The sequence below is a fragment of the Leuciscus leuciscus genome, assembly GCF_965113295.1.
Source record: "Leuciscus leuciscus genome assembly, chromosome: 14".
In the NCBI taxonomy this organism is placed as follows: domain Eukaryota; kingdom Metazoa; phylum Chordata; class Actinopteri; order Cypriniformes; family Leuciscidae; genus Leuciscus; species Leuciscus leuciscus.
In genome coordinates, this window is record NC_138738.1 from 13,109,983 (window position 1) to 13,124,102 (window position 14,120).

At 37.2% G+C, this 14,120-nt stretch overlaps 1 protein-coding gene across 1 annotated transcript; it reads left to right on the forward strand.

The window, feature by feature from the left end:
- The first annotated feature begins 712 nt into the window (after positions 1 to 712).
- Positions 713 to 9,983, forward strand: LOC309473817 (cystathionine gamma-lyase-like). Its single transcript, XM_082135985.1, has 12 exons — positions 713 to 990; positions 1,902 to 1,983; positions 2,064 to 2,159; positions 2,274 to 2,383; positions 3,247 to 3,381; positions 3,592 to 3,649; positions 3,735 to 3,812; positions 4,586 to 4,738; positions 5,516 to 5,637; positions 5,718 to 5,770; positions 6,347 to 6,485; positions 9,566 to 9,983. Exons 1-12 carry the CDS (start codon positions 808 to 810, stop codon positions 9,578 to 9,580), a joined length of 1,224 nt encoding a protein of 407 aa, XP_081992111.1. The 5' UTR covers positions 713 to 807; the 3' UTR covers positions 9,581 to 9,983.
- Positions 9,984 to 14,120: the final 4,137 nt, after the last annotated feature.

Sequence of the window (14,120 nt, forward strand, 5' to 3'; positions counted from 1 at the left end):
GTGTGGACAGGTGTCTTTTATACAGGTAACGAGTTCAAACAGGTGCAGTTAATACAGGTAATGAGTGGAGAACAGGAGAGCTTCTTAAAGAAAAACTAACAGGTCTGTGAGAGCCGGAATTCTTACTGGTTGGTAGGTGATCAAATACTTATGTCATGCAATAAAATGCAAATTAATTATTTAAAAATCATACAATGTGATTTTCTGGATTTTTGTTTTAGATTCCGTCTCTCACAGTTGAAGTGTACCTATGATAAAAATTACAGACCTCTACATGCTTTGTAAGTAGGAAAACCTGCAAAATCGGCAGTGTAAAATACTTTTTCTCCCCACTAGGCTATATTATTTCCTGATGTCTTTTTGTTGACTAACATCCCACTTCAGACTCTTGGAGATCTTGTAAACCGTTAAAAAGCTCCAGTTCACACAGTTCAGCTCAAAATCTATGGCTTTTTTCTTTTCCTTTTTTTACTAGCATGACAGTTTATGAATTAAGTGTTATATTGTTGAGCTAAATATTAATTTAACCCACGTTAAAGTCACAGTCTTTATACCGCTTCTAAATATATTCTGTTAATAAAACCTCTGTGTAATCATTTACAGTATTGTACGAATAAAAAACATTATATAACACAACTTATTACACAATCTCAATGAATAACGTGACCCAGCACGCCCCTTATAAATCGCCAATCCACTGCTTGCCCTTAAACACACACAGAGACAGTGATTGGCGTATAACGGTTTTGTTGCTGAAACACTGTTCACTCTTCTGTGCTCTCGGAACACTGACTGTATCTCATCGTCATGGCTTCACACAGGCAGAACGACAGCAGCTCAGCCTCAGCCGGCTTCCAGCCGGTCTTTAAATCGTTCGCCACAGATGCGATCCACGTTGGTTCAGAGCCGGAGCAGTGGAACTCTATGGCCGTAGTGCCTCCCATTTCACTGTCTACCACCTTTAAACAGCACGGTCCGGGAAAACATGCGGTAAATTGTAAGGGGTTGACACTGAGCCTAGATATGATATATGAGCCTAGTTTTGTTTTTCGTATTAGTCCGAGATTTGAGTTTAGAGATTGTGTTGTGAACACAGTCGGTTCGTGTATAGGTTCTGTGATTAGAGCTGTTCCAAATGGATGTGATGTGAAATGAACATGGCAGGACTTTTACTGTGCTTTTTTTTTTTTTAAATAATGAATTTATATGTAAATATAAACTAATGCCACGGTTAACTACATTAATAACTCAGCTCTTGATTTAAAGGAGTTAATCTGCTGAAAATCCTGGCTTAGTAACTGGTTTTAGATGGTCTGGTTTGCTGGCTGGTTTAGAGGGGCCTTGGGCATGTTTCAGCTTGTCCATACGTGAAGACTAACAAACCTAGGCCGGCTTAAGTTTTTGTTTTCAGTAGGGTAAACTAAAGATATAGAACTTGTCGGCTTTTTTTTGGTAAAAACTGTATAGTTAAATTAACTTGACATTAAACAACACAACAGGTTGAGGTCAAATGCTTCATTATTATGTTCAATTGCTCATCTGAAAAAAACTTTAAATAGCTAGTTGCAAATGGTCTTAGTTGATTCAAACTGGTCTCCCTGCCCCAAACCCCTCTAGGACCAGTCAACAGAGACAAATATTTAGGATACCTTTTCAGAATGGTTTTCTGCTGCAAGTTGATTGAATATTCAAACACACCAGTCATGAGAACAGCCAGGTCAGGTTTGCTTGTGAACTCTCTCTTCATAAAGACACCGCAAACTGTACCAACTGCACCTTTGACAGTTTTTGTGTATTTTAAATTTAACTCACATATTTGACACTTTATTTGCACAATTCAAATCACTTTTCTATAGTATTTTGAATTCAACACTTTTTTCCTCTAATGTTTTATCTGCCAGGGTTTTGAATACAGCAGGTGTAGAAATCCAACCAGAAACTGTCTTGAGAAAGCAGTTGCTGCGTTGGATGGTGCACAATACTGTGAGTGCACCAACACACAATCATTTATATTATCTACAAATGACATTGCCATAAACCTAAAGCTCTGACTTTCATAATAGGTCTCGCTCTTGCCTCTGGATCTGCTGCGACTTTCACCATTACACATCTTTTTAAGGCGGGAGATGGAATTATATGCATGAATGATGTTTATGGAGGTGAGTTACTGCTCCTAAAAAACAATTGAAACTATTACACTTGATAGAAAAGAGAGTAAAATACTGAGATATAGCTGAGAGAGACACTGAGACTGTCACGTTTTTCCCCACCAGGAACTAACCAATATTTCAGAAAAGTAGCTGTGGAATATGGCATTGACGTCGCTTTTGTTGACCTCACAAAGCTAGACGAGCTAAAAGCAGCTTTAAGACCAAATACAAAGGTACACCTGGCAGAGAAAGCAGTTTTTTTTTAAAGAATGCTATTAGTTTTTGTGATATTCCAGTAAATAGCTCTGCCAAAATTACTGTGAGTAAGGGTGGATGGAGAAATATTTGCTCACAGGATTAAACCTGACAGCATACAGTAGGGTATGTTAAAGGGTTAGTTCACCCAAATATGAAAATTCTGTCATTAATTACTCCCCCTCATATCGTTCCACACCTAGAAGACCTTTGTTCATCTTCGCAACACAAATAAAGATATTTTTTGATGAAATCCGAGAGCTTTCCGTCCCTCCGTTGGGAGCAACGCAATTTACACGTGTTGTGTTGACTCAACAGTAGTTGTTTGTTGAACGTGCTTTGGATAATATTATTTTGTAAATATCCCCCATTGGGGATATTTTGGGGATATTTAATTTAATTTTATCAATCAATAAATTCCACTAGAAACAAACCTTGTTGTATTATTTTAATTTAATACTGTGAAGCTGCTTTGATACAATCTGTATTGTGAAAAGCGCTATACAAATATATAGAGGTAAATCGTTTTTTTTTGGTAGAAGCAAAGCACTTCGCGTCACTTCATACAATTAAAATTAAACCACTGGAGTCACATGGATTATGTCTTTACTACCTGTGATTGTGTAAATTGCGTTGCTCCCAATGGAGGGATTGAAAGCTCTCGGATATCATCAAAAATATCTTTATTTGTGTTCCGAAGATGAACGAAGGTCTTACGGGTGTGAATGAAATGACATGAGGGTGAGAAATTAGTGACAGGATTTTATTTTTTGGGAGAACTTTCATTTGCTCTGGGAATTACTACTTGAAATAAAATTGGGTAATATTCCCATTTCTACAGATGCTATGGATTGAAACGCCCACAAACCCTACTATGAAGGTTGTGGACATTCAGGGCTGTTCAGATATTGTCCATGCGCACAACAAGGACATAATTGTTGTTGTGGACAACACTTTCATGTCAGCCTACTTCCAGGTATACACATTTATTTTGATGGTCTTTTAATGACTTAGAGTAGATAACTAGGGATATGAAAGACAAAATAAAAGGTGACTTAACTTTGTAAATTAAAAGTTTAATTTGATTAAGTGTTGTGTACAATATTCCAGTGCAAGGATAGAGTTTCCTTTTACAGAACTAGGTATTCATTTAATTATTTCACAATTTGTCTCATAACTGGAACAGCGCCCTCTTGCACTTGGAGCAGACATCTGCATGTACTCTGCAACAAAATACATGAATGGTAAAAACAAACAAAATTTGATATAAACCTTTTATACAATTGTACATTTTCTTGATCAAAGTTAAAATGATCTATATAATTCCAGGACACACTGATGTTGTCATGGGGTTGATTTCTCTCAACCGTGCGGACGTCTATGAACGCCTGAGGTTTTTTCAGAGTGGTAAGGCTCTACTTAAACTGAAACTTTTAAAGTCTGATAACATCCTTATTTTGAGCAAACAGCTCTTCTCTTTATGACATGGCCTTGTGACTCAAGATCAAAATGGCTGTAGTGTATTAGTGTATTTCAGCAGTTTATATCATATTATTTAATAAAAGCCAAACCAAAGACTGTTAAAGGTTCAGTTCAGTGTTATAATGTACATAGATATAGAGAAGATGTTGTGTTTTAATATGCTAGAGAGAGACACCGAGTGTAATTTTCAAATCTAATTCTGCGAACAAGGAATTCTGCAAGAATGAAGTTCTTTTATCTACCCTATTGGGGGTCTTTTGTAAGGAACAAGACAAATGCCTTTCATTCACTTGAAAGGAAAGTTACTTGTCTTCAGGTGAAGGTAATAACCTGATTTAGTATCTTTTGTTATTACCTATAGTCTCTTTGCTAAGCAGTTATGTAAAATGTAATTTATTCAAATGTCCTTGGCACTCCCTCTTGATTTCGAAGTGCATAGCTCAGAGAAAGTGTCAGGAAAATCTTCCTTATTAATGTATAATTTGAGCAAACTGTAATTTTATCAACTTCACCTCACACCTCCCAACTGTTACAGTCCTGATGTGATGATTAATCTTCTGCTTTCTGTAAGGCACTTATATAGCAATATATCACCTTGCATATTTGTCTTTGACGGTAACACTGAAAATGAGCTTGAGTCATTTGCATAGCAGAAGTAGAAGTTTATTTTCATCTCTGTTCTCCTATCTTCAATTCAGAGCTTGGGGCCGTTCCCTCTCCATTTGACTGTTATATGTGCAACCGGGGCCTGAAGACACTGCACCTGAGAATGAAGCAGCACTTTAAGAACGGACTGGCAGCGGCACAGTTTCTAGAGGCCGACCCAAGAGTGGACAGAGTAGTCTTCCCAGGTGTCTGTGTTATTATCCTCACATTACATAGAAGTGTATGTTGGGTTGATTTGACATATGTTGGTGATTGCTCAAAATAACCCATCTGAAAATAAGATTTCAAATGAATGCAATGGTAAATGTTTGAGTCGATAATAATTCTGCATGAGTGTGATATTGTGAATTTATATACACTACCCACAAATTTTAGGGTTGATGTTTTAATGTATTTGATATAAGTCTCTTATGATCACAAAGGCTGCATTTTTTATTTTTAATCAAAAATAATGTAATTTTTAAAAATATTATTAAACAGTATGATGTTTTAAATTTTTAATATATTTTAAAAAGTAATTTATTCCTATGATGGCAGGGTTCGCTGCCTTTTCTCCAGGCTTCGGTGTCACATGATACTTCAGAAATCATTCTAATATGCTGATTTAGTGCCCAAGAAACATTTCTTCTTATCACGGTTGAAAACGATTTTTCTTTTTTTTTCTTTTTTTTTTTGTGGAAACTGTGTTACATTTTTTTTCAGGATTCTATGAATAGAACATTTTTGTATTTTTTGTATCTTTTAAGTCTTTACTATCATTTTTAATTAGTTTAATGTGTCCTTGCTGAATAAAAGTATTTAATTTAAAAAAATCTTACTGATCTCAAACTTTTGAATAGTAGTGTAGGGACCTCATTGGTATTATACCTGTGGCCAACCTTGAACTTTATTGTTTAAATTAACTGATATTGAGGGATTCCAGTCAGATTTAATTGACTCTCTGTCATCTTTTTTTACTCCAGGTCTTCCATCTCACCCTCAGCACGAGCTGACAAAGAGACAGTGCACAGGCTGTCCTGGGATGGTCACTTTCTACATTAAAGGAAAACTGGAGCACGCCTCAACTTTCCTCAGCAATCTGAAGGTGCGTTGAAACTACATATTATTTGAAAATCTTTTCCATCCTACATTTTTAAAGAATCTATGTTGTATTTTGCATTTCAGTTGTTTGCGCTTGCTGAAAGTCTTGGTGGTTTTGAGAGTCTAGCAGAGCACCCGTAAGTACTGAGAACACTATCCAAATCCACTGACTGTTCTGAGGGAAGATTTCATTTAAATCTAGAGCATATAGGAAAACAAAATCATTGAGTATATTCACTTTTTTTTGGTTTGTTTATGAAACAAGTGTGCTTGGTTGTAATAAATGTTTAATCCCTAAAAAAATTGCTCAAGTGGGCTTTTGGATTTTGGATGGCCACAAGGAGGCGCAAGCACTGTAATAAAGGAAATTGCAGAAACAACACTTTTGTTGTCTGAGCCTTCGGCGTCATTGTAGAACATTATTCAGCAAGAACTAATGTAACATTTCTTTAGGCTATTATAGTCAGCCTTCAACATAAAAACAAAGTTAAGGTTAATTGCCAGGTGACTTTTGAAACATCATTGTGTGATGGATTAATGATTCTTATGGCTCACAAAGTAATTCACTAGAATGCAAGTGATAACGTCACTGAATTATCTAGTTACATCTTATTTGATATCGCACCTGCACCAATGTTACTATGATTTATACTGGAGAAAAAGAAACTCGTTTCATTCACTTCCATTTCCCATGGTGCACTTTTCTTTTCCAGAGCGATTATGACTCATGCCTCAGTTCCTGAGAGTGAGAGGAAAGTGCTGGGAATCAGTGATACACTCATTCGTCTGTCGGTGGGCCTGGAGGATGAGGAAGATATTATTGCAGACCTAGACCAAGCCCTCTGTGCTGCAGTGAGTGACAGTGTTTCACAACACATACTTATCTGAATATATTATTATATATATTATTAATTAATAATAAACAGTATCCACAAAATGTTATGCAATAAAAGTGAGTATTATTTGAAGACTGGAGTAATGATGCTGAAAATTCACCTTTACCATCAAAGTCCTAAATTACACATTAAAATATATTAAATAGAAAGCAGTTAATTTAAATGGTTAAATCTCAAACTATTACAGTATCATTCATCAAATAAATGCAGCCTTGGTGAGCATAGGATAATTCTTTCATAATATTTAAATGAAAAATGTATAAAAAATAAAATGAAAAATACAGTCTAAATAAACACTTTCAGTCTTACTGGTCCCAAATAGATCTACAGATGGCCAGTGCATTATGTGTATATGATACTGATTAAAGGCATTATATGTAATCATGTGCATTTCTATTTGTAGAGCTTCATTTTCTAACCAAAGGTTCTTTAATGCGTTTAATGGTACACCCTTATGTAAATTGATTTTATTCCCTGAAATATGGCTTTTTTTAAGCGTGTGTCAACACTGAGATCATTTCAGCCTATAAAGTCCAGTGAGCCATCTCTGAGAGCACAGGCCATTTCCCCTCTCTCTAAAGTGCACCGAAAAATAAGGCTCCTGAAAATAAAGACAAATCAGCTCAGGTCAGAGTCTGAGAATTATTCCCATAGAAACGTATATTTGTGAGGAGAAAGCTATGAGTGCAGTCTCTCAGGAAGCCTGTTCGCTCTGTTGGATGCAGTCTTTAAGCGTGATATATCGCAGCGTTGCAGATGTGTGAGCGGATGCTTATTAGAGAGCAAAGGTGCAGCAGTATAGGTTGATTAGATTTGTACACTGGTACACCATGCACCCCATTATTGTGAAGGTCTTTTCTTCTTTCAGAAATGTAATGCCAGCCCTGCAGTTCCATATCTGATCCCTTTAGATGTGCTTTGCAGCACATCTTAAGAGAATGGAAAGTAAATCATGACTTGTATCCAAATTGATATCCAAAATCCCACTGAGCTTATACAATAGGAGCTTTGCGGTGTGTTTTGATTTGATGACCTGTTCTGAGGAGGTGAATTCCATTAGGTCCTGGCACACAGTTTTCCTCTGAGAGTTATAGATCTTCAGTCTCCTCCATTCTATCTGAAAACTGTAGGTTAATTATCTGCCATTTTGTGAGGTAAAAAAAAAAAAGACTAAATATGCTAATATTCACTGCATTTATTGAACCACTGTCTGCAAGGAGCCTTAAATTGCTGCCCTTGTGGCCTGGTGCTGTTTCAACCACTTGGCAGAGACTGTCAGGCTCTCCGTATCAGCTAGCTAGTGAACTCAGGACAAACCTCAAGTTCAGCTCCAACCCTGATCAAACACATCTGAACCAGCTAATTAAGATCTTCAGGAACAATTGATAATTACAATTTAGAGTTGCGTTGAATCTTGGACTCTGCAATTAGTTAGATCTCCAGGAGCAGGATTGGGCACCCCTGGATTATATCATTATTAGTCAGAAAGTGAACAGTCAGTTCTTGAATTTCATTTGTTGGAAGCAGGAAAAAGGGGCAAGCAAAAAGATCTGAGTGACTTTGACAAGGGCCAAATAATGATGGCTTGACAACTGGGTCAGATCATTTCCAAAACGGCATGACTTTGAAGTGTTCCTGGTATACAGTGGTCAGTAGTAGTACCTACTGTACCAAAAGTGGTCCAAGGAAGCACAAACAGTGAACCGGCGTCAGGGTCAAGGGTGCCCAAGGCTCATTGATGCATGTGGGGACTGAAGGGTAGCCCGTCTGGTCCGATCACACAGAAGAGCTACTTTAGCTCAATTTGTTGAAAAACGTAATGCTGCCCATGATAGGAAGTTATCAGGAAACACAGTCCATTACAGTTTGCTGCATGGTCATGCATCCCTGTCCACCACCAAAAGTGCCTAAAATGGGCACATGACCGTCAGATCTGGACCATGGAGCAATGAAAGATGGTTGCAATGGGGCAATGAAAGATGGTTGCAATGGGGCAATGAAAGATGGTTGCAATGGGGCATTGAAAGATGGTTGCAATGGGGCAATGAAAGATGGTTGCAATGGGGCAATGAAAGATGGTTGCAATGGGGCAATGAAAGATGGTTGCAATGGAGCAATGGAAAGTTGCCTCTGATGAATCATCTTTTAGATCAAGTGGATGGTCGGGTGCATGTGTGTCGTTTACCTTTGCATAAGGGGGAACTTACAAGATATTAGGCAGATGGTTTTATTGTTGTGCCTGATCAGTGCATATATATATGAGCCAAAACATTATGACCAGTCACAGGTGAAGCAAATGTCATTGCTCATCTCCTAACAAAGACACATGTTAAGGTATTGGTAGATTAGATGGTAAGCAAACAATCAGTTCTTGTAATCAACGTGTTGGATGCAATAGAAATAGGCAGGAATCTGAGTGACTTTGACAAGGGCCAAATTGTTATGGCAAGGTGACTGGGTCAGAGTATCTCTGAAAGGCCTGTGGGTTGTTCCCGGTCAGCAGTGGTGAGAATTTTCCAACAGTCAGTCAGGAGGGACAAACCACAAACAGGTTTTCACAAACAAAAGATTTCTATTTCAAATATATTCTGTTCTTTTGAACTTTCTATTCATCAAATAATCAACATGGATAATAATGATAGAAATGTTTTTCCTAAGCATATTAGAATGATATCGGAAGGATCTTGTGACACTGAAGACTATAATATTTTAGCTTTGCTATCACATGAATAAAATACATTTTAAAATATAAAAATAGATAAGTTCTTTTAAATGGTTAAGTTCTGTCAATTATAACAATATTAGCCTATTGTTTTTACTGTACTTTTGGTCAAATAAATGCAGCATTGCTGAGCATTGGAAACTTCTTCAGAAACAAAAAACCTTACCAAACCAAAACTTTGAAATAGTAGTGTACATGTATAAACCCTGTATTAAACCAAATACTAATTTCAATTTCCTGTTAAAACCTAGATATTTTTCTGTTCAATATTCATTAAGTCTAATGTCATGCAACCTGTTTTGTTTTTTAAACAGCATCCAAAAAAGTAAGAGTCTGATCAAGATCAATCAGGGACAACAGTGATGCCACATGTGGACGAGACAAGATCAATTACTTTATGCTTGACAGTTATGCTTGAAAAACCATCTTTTCATTCAAAGTACTGGAGATTTGCTTCTTTTGTCTTTCTAATTTTTGTAATTATAGTTTGATGAGGTCGTGGGGCTAAACAAAACAGAAACCCTCTTGAGTTCTCAAGTAATGCACAAGCACACAATCAGTCTTTATTTTCTGCATCAAAGATGCAAAGCCACCTCATAATGTCTTTCATTGATCAGTTTAGTATTTTAAATACTAGATATTGACTAGATGCCTAAGTGTTTTTAATCCTAAAGGGATCGCATATGATCGTTGTCTGTGTTGCCAGACCCATTAAAAGCCATTTGTAGTCTCTCCCTGTCTGTTTTGTCTTGTTCCTGAACGTCTTTGATGGTTGTACTCCATAAGCAATCACTTTGAAGTCAACAAGCTCCACACATGTAATTGGAAGATGAATATTAAAAGACATATCGAATGAGCCAATCTAACAAATACATCAATGATGCTGCAAGGACAGCTTAAACTGAGAAGTAATCATTTCTCTGCAGTATTTATCAGGCTTAAATTTATTTCTACAATGGGCTTGACGTGATGCTTACATTACTAGTCCTGACAAGGTCCTTTTTATCTGGGTGCTGAAAGAAACTGAATGATGAAGAAAATATATTATGTAAAAAATATTTAATCAGGATGGCAAATATTTTTCAATTCTTGACAGCCAATTTAGCTTTTTATATTTCCAGTTTTACTGATAAATGACATTCAGTGGGAGTCAGTTAAGGCTTTGTTGTTTGTCACTATATTTCAATGCTTGTTTTCCACCATCTTGCCACAAGGCATATACAGTATTCTGTATCAAATGAAAGAAGCACTTCAATTATGTTATTTGCTGACTCAAAGGTCTATATAGCAAAATGTACACACAGGAAGCACAACACCATTAACCCAGGTATTCAGTGACAAAGGTTGTGCTCAGAGTCATAAACTCTACATAATACTGTCCATTTAAGCTAGACATAGCGCATACAACATGTCATCCCTAATCTCTTAAAGGGTCCGGGCTCAGAGGTGTAAAGTTCATTCTAGAATGTTTTTTTTATAAATAAGTAGCCTATTGTTTAATATGCTGGTACAGTTTGGGAGCAGTATGTGTACGTGCTACAGGCTAGTAATAGAATAAATTGTAACATGAGCAAAGCTGAAGTTGCACTTCTTGTGTGACAATGTTTTTTCCTTCATCAAGATTCATGTTTGATCTTGCCAGGCTCCTTTCATGCTCTGCTCTCCAGTTTTCACATAGCCAAAAGAGAAGATTGATTTGCACACATTAGCCTATCTCAAAGATGATGCTACTTTGCAGCATTTTCACAGTAGGTTGGTGGTGACAGCGAATCCTCCTAATTCTTCTCCTGACCTGAGATTATATAATTAGCTATTCCCACAGTTTCGTATATGTAATTTCAGAACTATGACCAGCAATTGAACTGTTTAAGCAGACAACATCGTATGTTAGTCTAAATGGACTAGTGTTAGCTGCCACTGTTTGCACTATGCTAGTAACAATCGTTTGTGGTCATATTTAGTATTTAGTATATTTAGTACTGTCCTGAACAGCCCCAGCCAGCAATAGCTGTCATTTCACCGTCTAGGTTAACTATAGACCCGATATAGTCCGGCTGCGAGTAACGCACTTCTGGCCAAAATAACCTTGAATTTCGTTATATGTCGTTTTTGCCAAAATAACTTGCGAGATGTATGATATTGCTTCATGTAAGCAAAGGAAACAGTGATTACAAGGTTTGGTTTAATTTCTTCACTCATTTCATTTCTTTGTTGTCTAATTGATGACTAGACTATTCTTAGGCGATGGTTTAGACTCTATTACATATTCACTGACAGCCCAAATTTTGGCTTGTTTTAGTCTAGATGTCTGGGCTGTTTGGACGACTTTCTGACGTCTTTTAAACGCAAAATTGCTTGAAGTCCACAAGTGAAAATAATATCTGATTTTACACAAACGAACCAGTTCAAAAGTTTACATATGCATCATCAGTTTATGCATGCATCAGCAGCGAGTGAGACTGGGGAAGCTCACATCCAGGACCCTCACCATCAGCACTGGCGCCCCCCAAGGGTGCGTTCTCTCCCCACTGCTCTTCTCCCTGACTGCACTTCTAAAGACCCCTCTGTCAAGCTCCTGAAATTTGCAGACGACACCACTGTCATCGGTCTCATCCAAAATGGTGACGAGTCTGCTTACAGACTGGGGGTTGAACAGCTGGCTGTCTGGTGCAGCTATAACAACCTTGAGCTGAACACGCTCAAAACAGTGGAGATGATTGTGGATTTCAGGAGAAAATCCCCAGCACTCCCCACTCTCACCATCATGAACAGCACTGTGGAAGCAGTGGAGTCATTCAGGTTCCTGGGCTCTACCATCTCTCAGGACCTGAAGTGGGCAAATCACATTGACTCCATTGTGAAAAAGGCCCAGCAGAGACTGTACTTCCTTCGCCAGCTGAAGAAGTTCAATCTGCCACAGGAGCTGCTGATCCAGTTCTACTCAGCCGTCATTGAGTCTGTTTTAAGCACTTCCATCACTGTCTGGTTTGGTTCAGCTACCAAATCAGACATCAGGAGACTACAACGGACAGTCCGGACTGCAGAGAGGATTATTGGTGCCCCCTTGCCAACCCTCCAGGACCTGTACTCTTCCAGAGTGAGGAAGAGAGCAGGTAAAATCATCACAGACTCCACTCACCCTGGTCACCCCCTGTTTGAACTGTTACCGTCAGGACGGCGACACAGATCACTGGCCACAAGAACATCCAGGCACAGGAACAGTTTCTTTCTACAGGCCATTTCCCTTCTGAACACTTAACATGCCCCCCAAGGCATATGCCTGTAAGTGCAATACTCCCACTGTCTAGTGCAATATTCTCTAACTCAGGTGATATTTATATTTATATTATTCATACTACTCAAAATACTGTAAATATGTTCATAATCTGTAAATGTTTATTCGGACTAAACCCAACTGTGACCCCTTTTTTACTTTTATACAATTTTTTTTATTTTTTTTATATATTTTATTCTTAGAATTTGTATTACTATGTTTCTTGTTGTATTTGTATTTGTATATGTGCACTGGAAGCTTCAGTACCAAGAACAATTCCTTGTGGGTGCAAGCACACTTGGCAATAAAGCTCCTTCTGATTCTGATTCTTAATACTGTCATATATTTTGTTTTAGTCCATTTTAAACTGCCTACTGTCTTTAAGTCGGCATGAAATAGAAATTCACCCTATTTTCATCTATTTTCTAAATGCATCTTATTGATTTTGTGAGCCATTCATCCATTATCCACATGTTAAATTTTTGACCTGGTAATTTTTAATCAAAATGTCATAACTCAGTCTTCTCCTTTCTTACAATTAACCATAAGCTCACATTCAGATCTGCCTTCATCCAATTGATCTGATCGAAAAAAGTCCCTACCCTGCTTTTGTATTTTTCACAATATGGATGAATAGATCGGTCCTGCACATTATTTGATTTTCCTATGACCACAATTTTACATGCTGTGCCACTGGCTGGTAAACATTCAAATGCTTTATCAATGCAACGTAACTGTATAAAAAGTGGAATCTGAAATTGTATTTACACACTCTACCATCTACCTGCTTAAAAGCTTACCTTTGAACAATTTGATAAAATGAAGGCTTTACTTTATGAGTCATGCTATTACAGGACTGACTAAATGTTGTGATAATGAATAGCCATTTCATCCCCAGAGATTTACTGTGCTGTTTTTATATTTTGATTTACAACGTTCCTTTCAATAGTTTTCATATTTCACTTAAATGGGTAATAACAATCTCTTCCCATCGCATAGGCGCAGGTACAAAATAATGAAAAGTGACTTTGGCCAGTACTATGCATCATATTAGAAATGTTATAGGTGTAATTACTGGATGATGACACGTTTCGTTCCTCAGAGTGTCTTTGTGAAGATGTGCCAGTTCATTTGCAGCTCTGGCCATGTAAGGTCATTCAGATAGATCAAGTTGAAAATTACTCTGTTAAACTTTGAGCCATCCATTTGGTTTTAGAAAGCGGTTGGCTTTAGAGATTAGACATCCTCAAAAAGTTTAAATGACCAATGATTGTAATTATGGTTATGTAGGACAAAAGGTATTATGTTAATATTTGTATTAGGTTCATGTTTGTTGTTGCACATTTTAACACACTGTATGTTTATTTATTCTCTTTCCCTTGATTCTATCTTAGTAATCCATTACACAGTGCAGCTTTGTTCATTATAACCACCTCTTAAAAAAACTTTTTATCTTGGACTTTACCCAAAGCCATTTGTAACGTAAAAGAAATCATACAAACCAGGGGCTTGTTTTTTTTTTTGTGTGTGCTGTTTTCATCCTTGTCAGTGCTATTTTCTCCTTTAATCAAACTTTTAGTGCTCCAATCGTAATA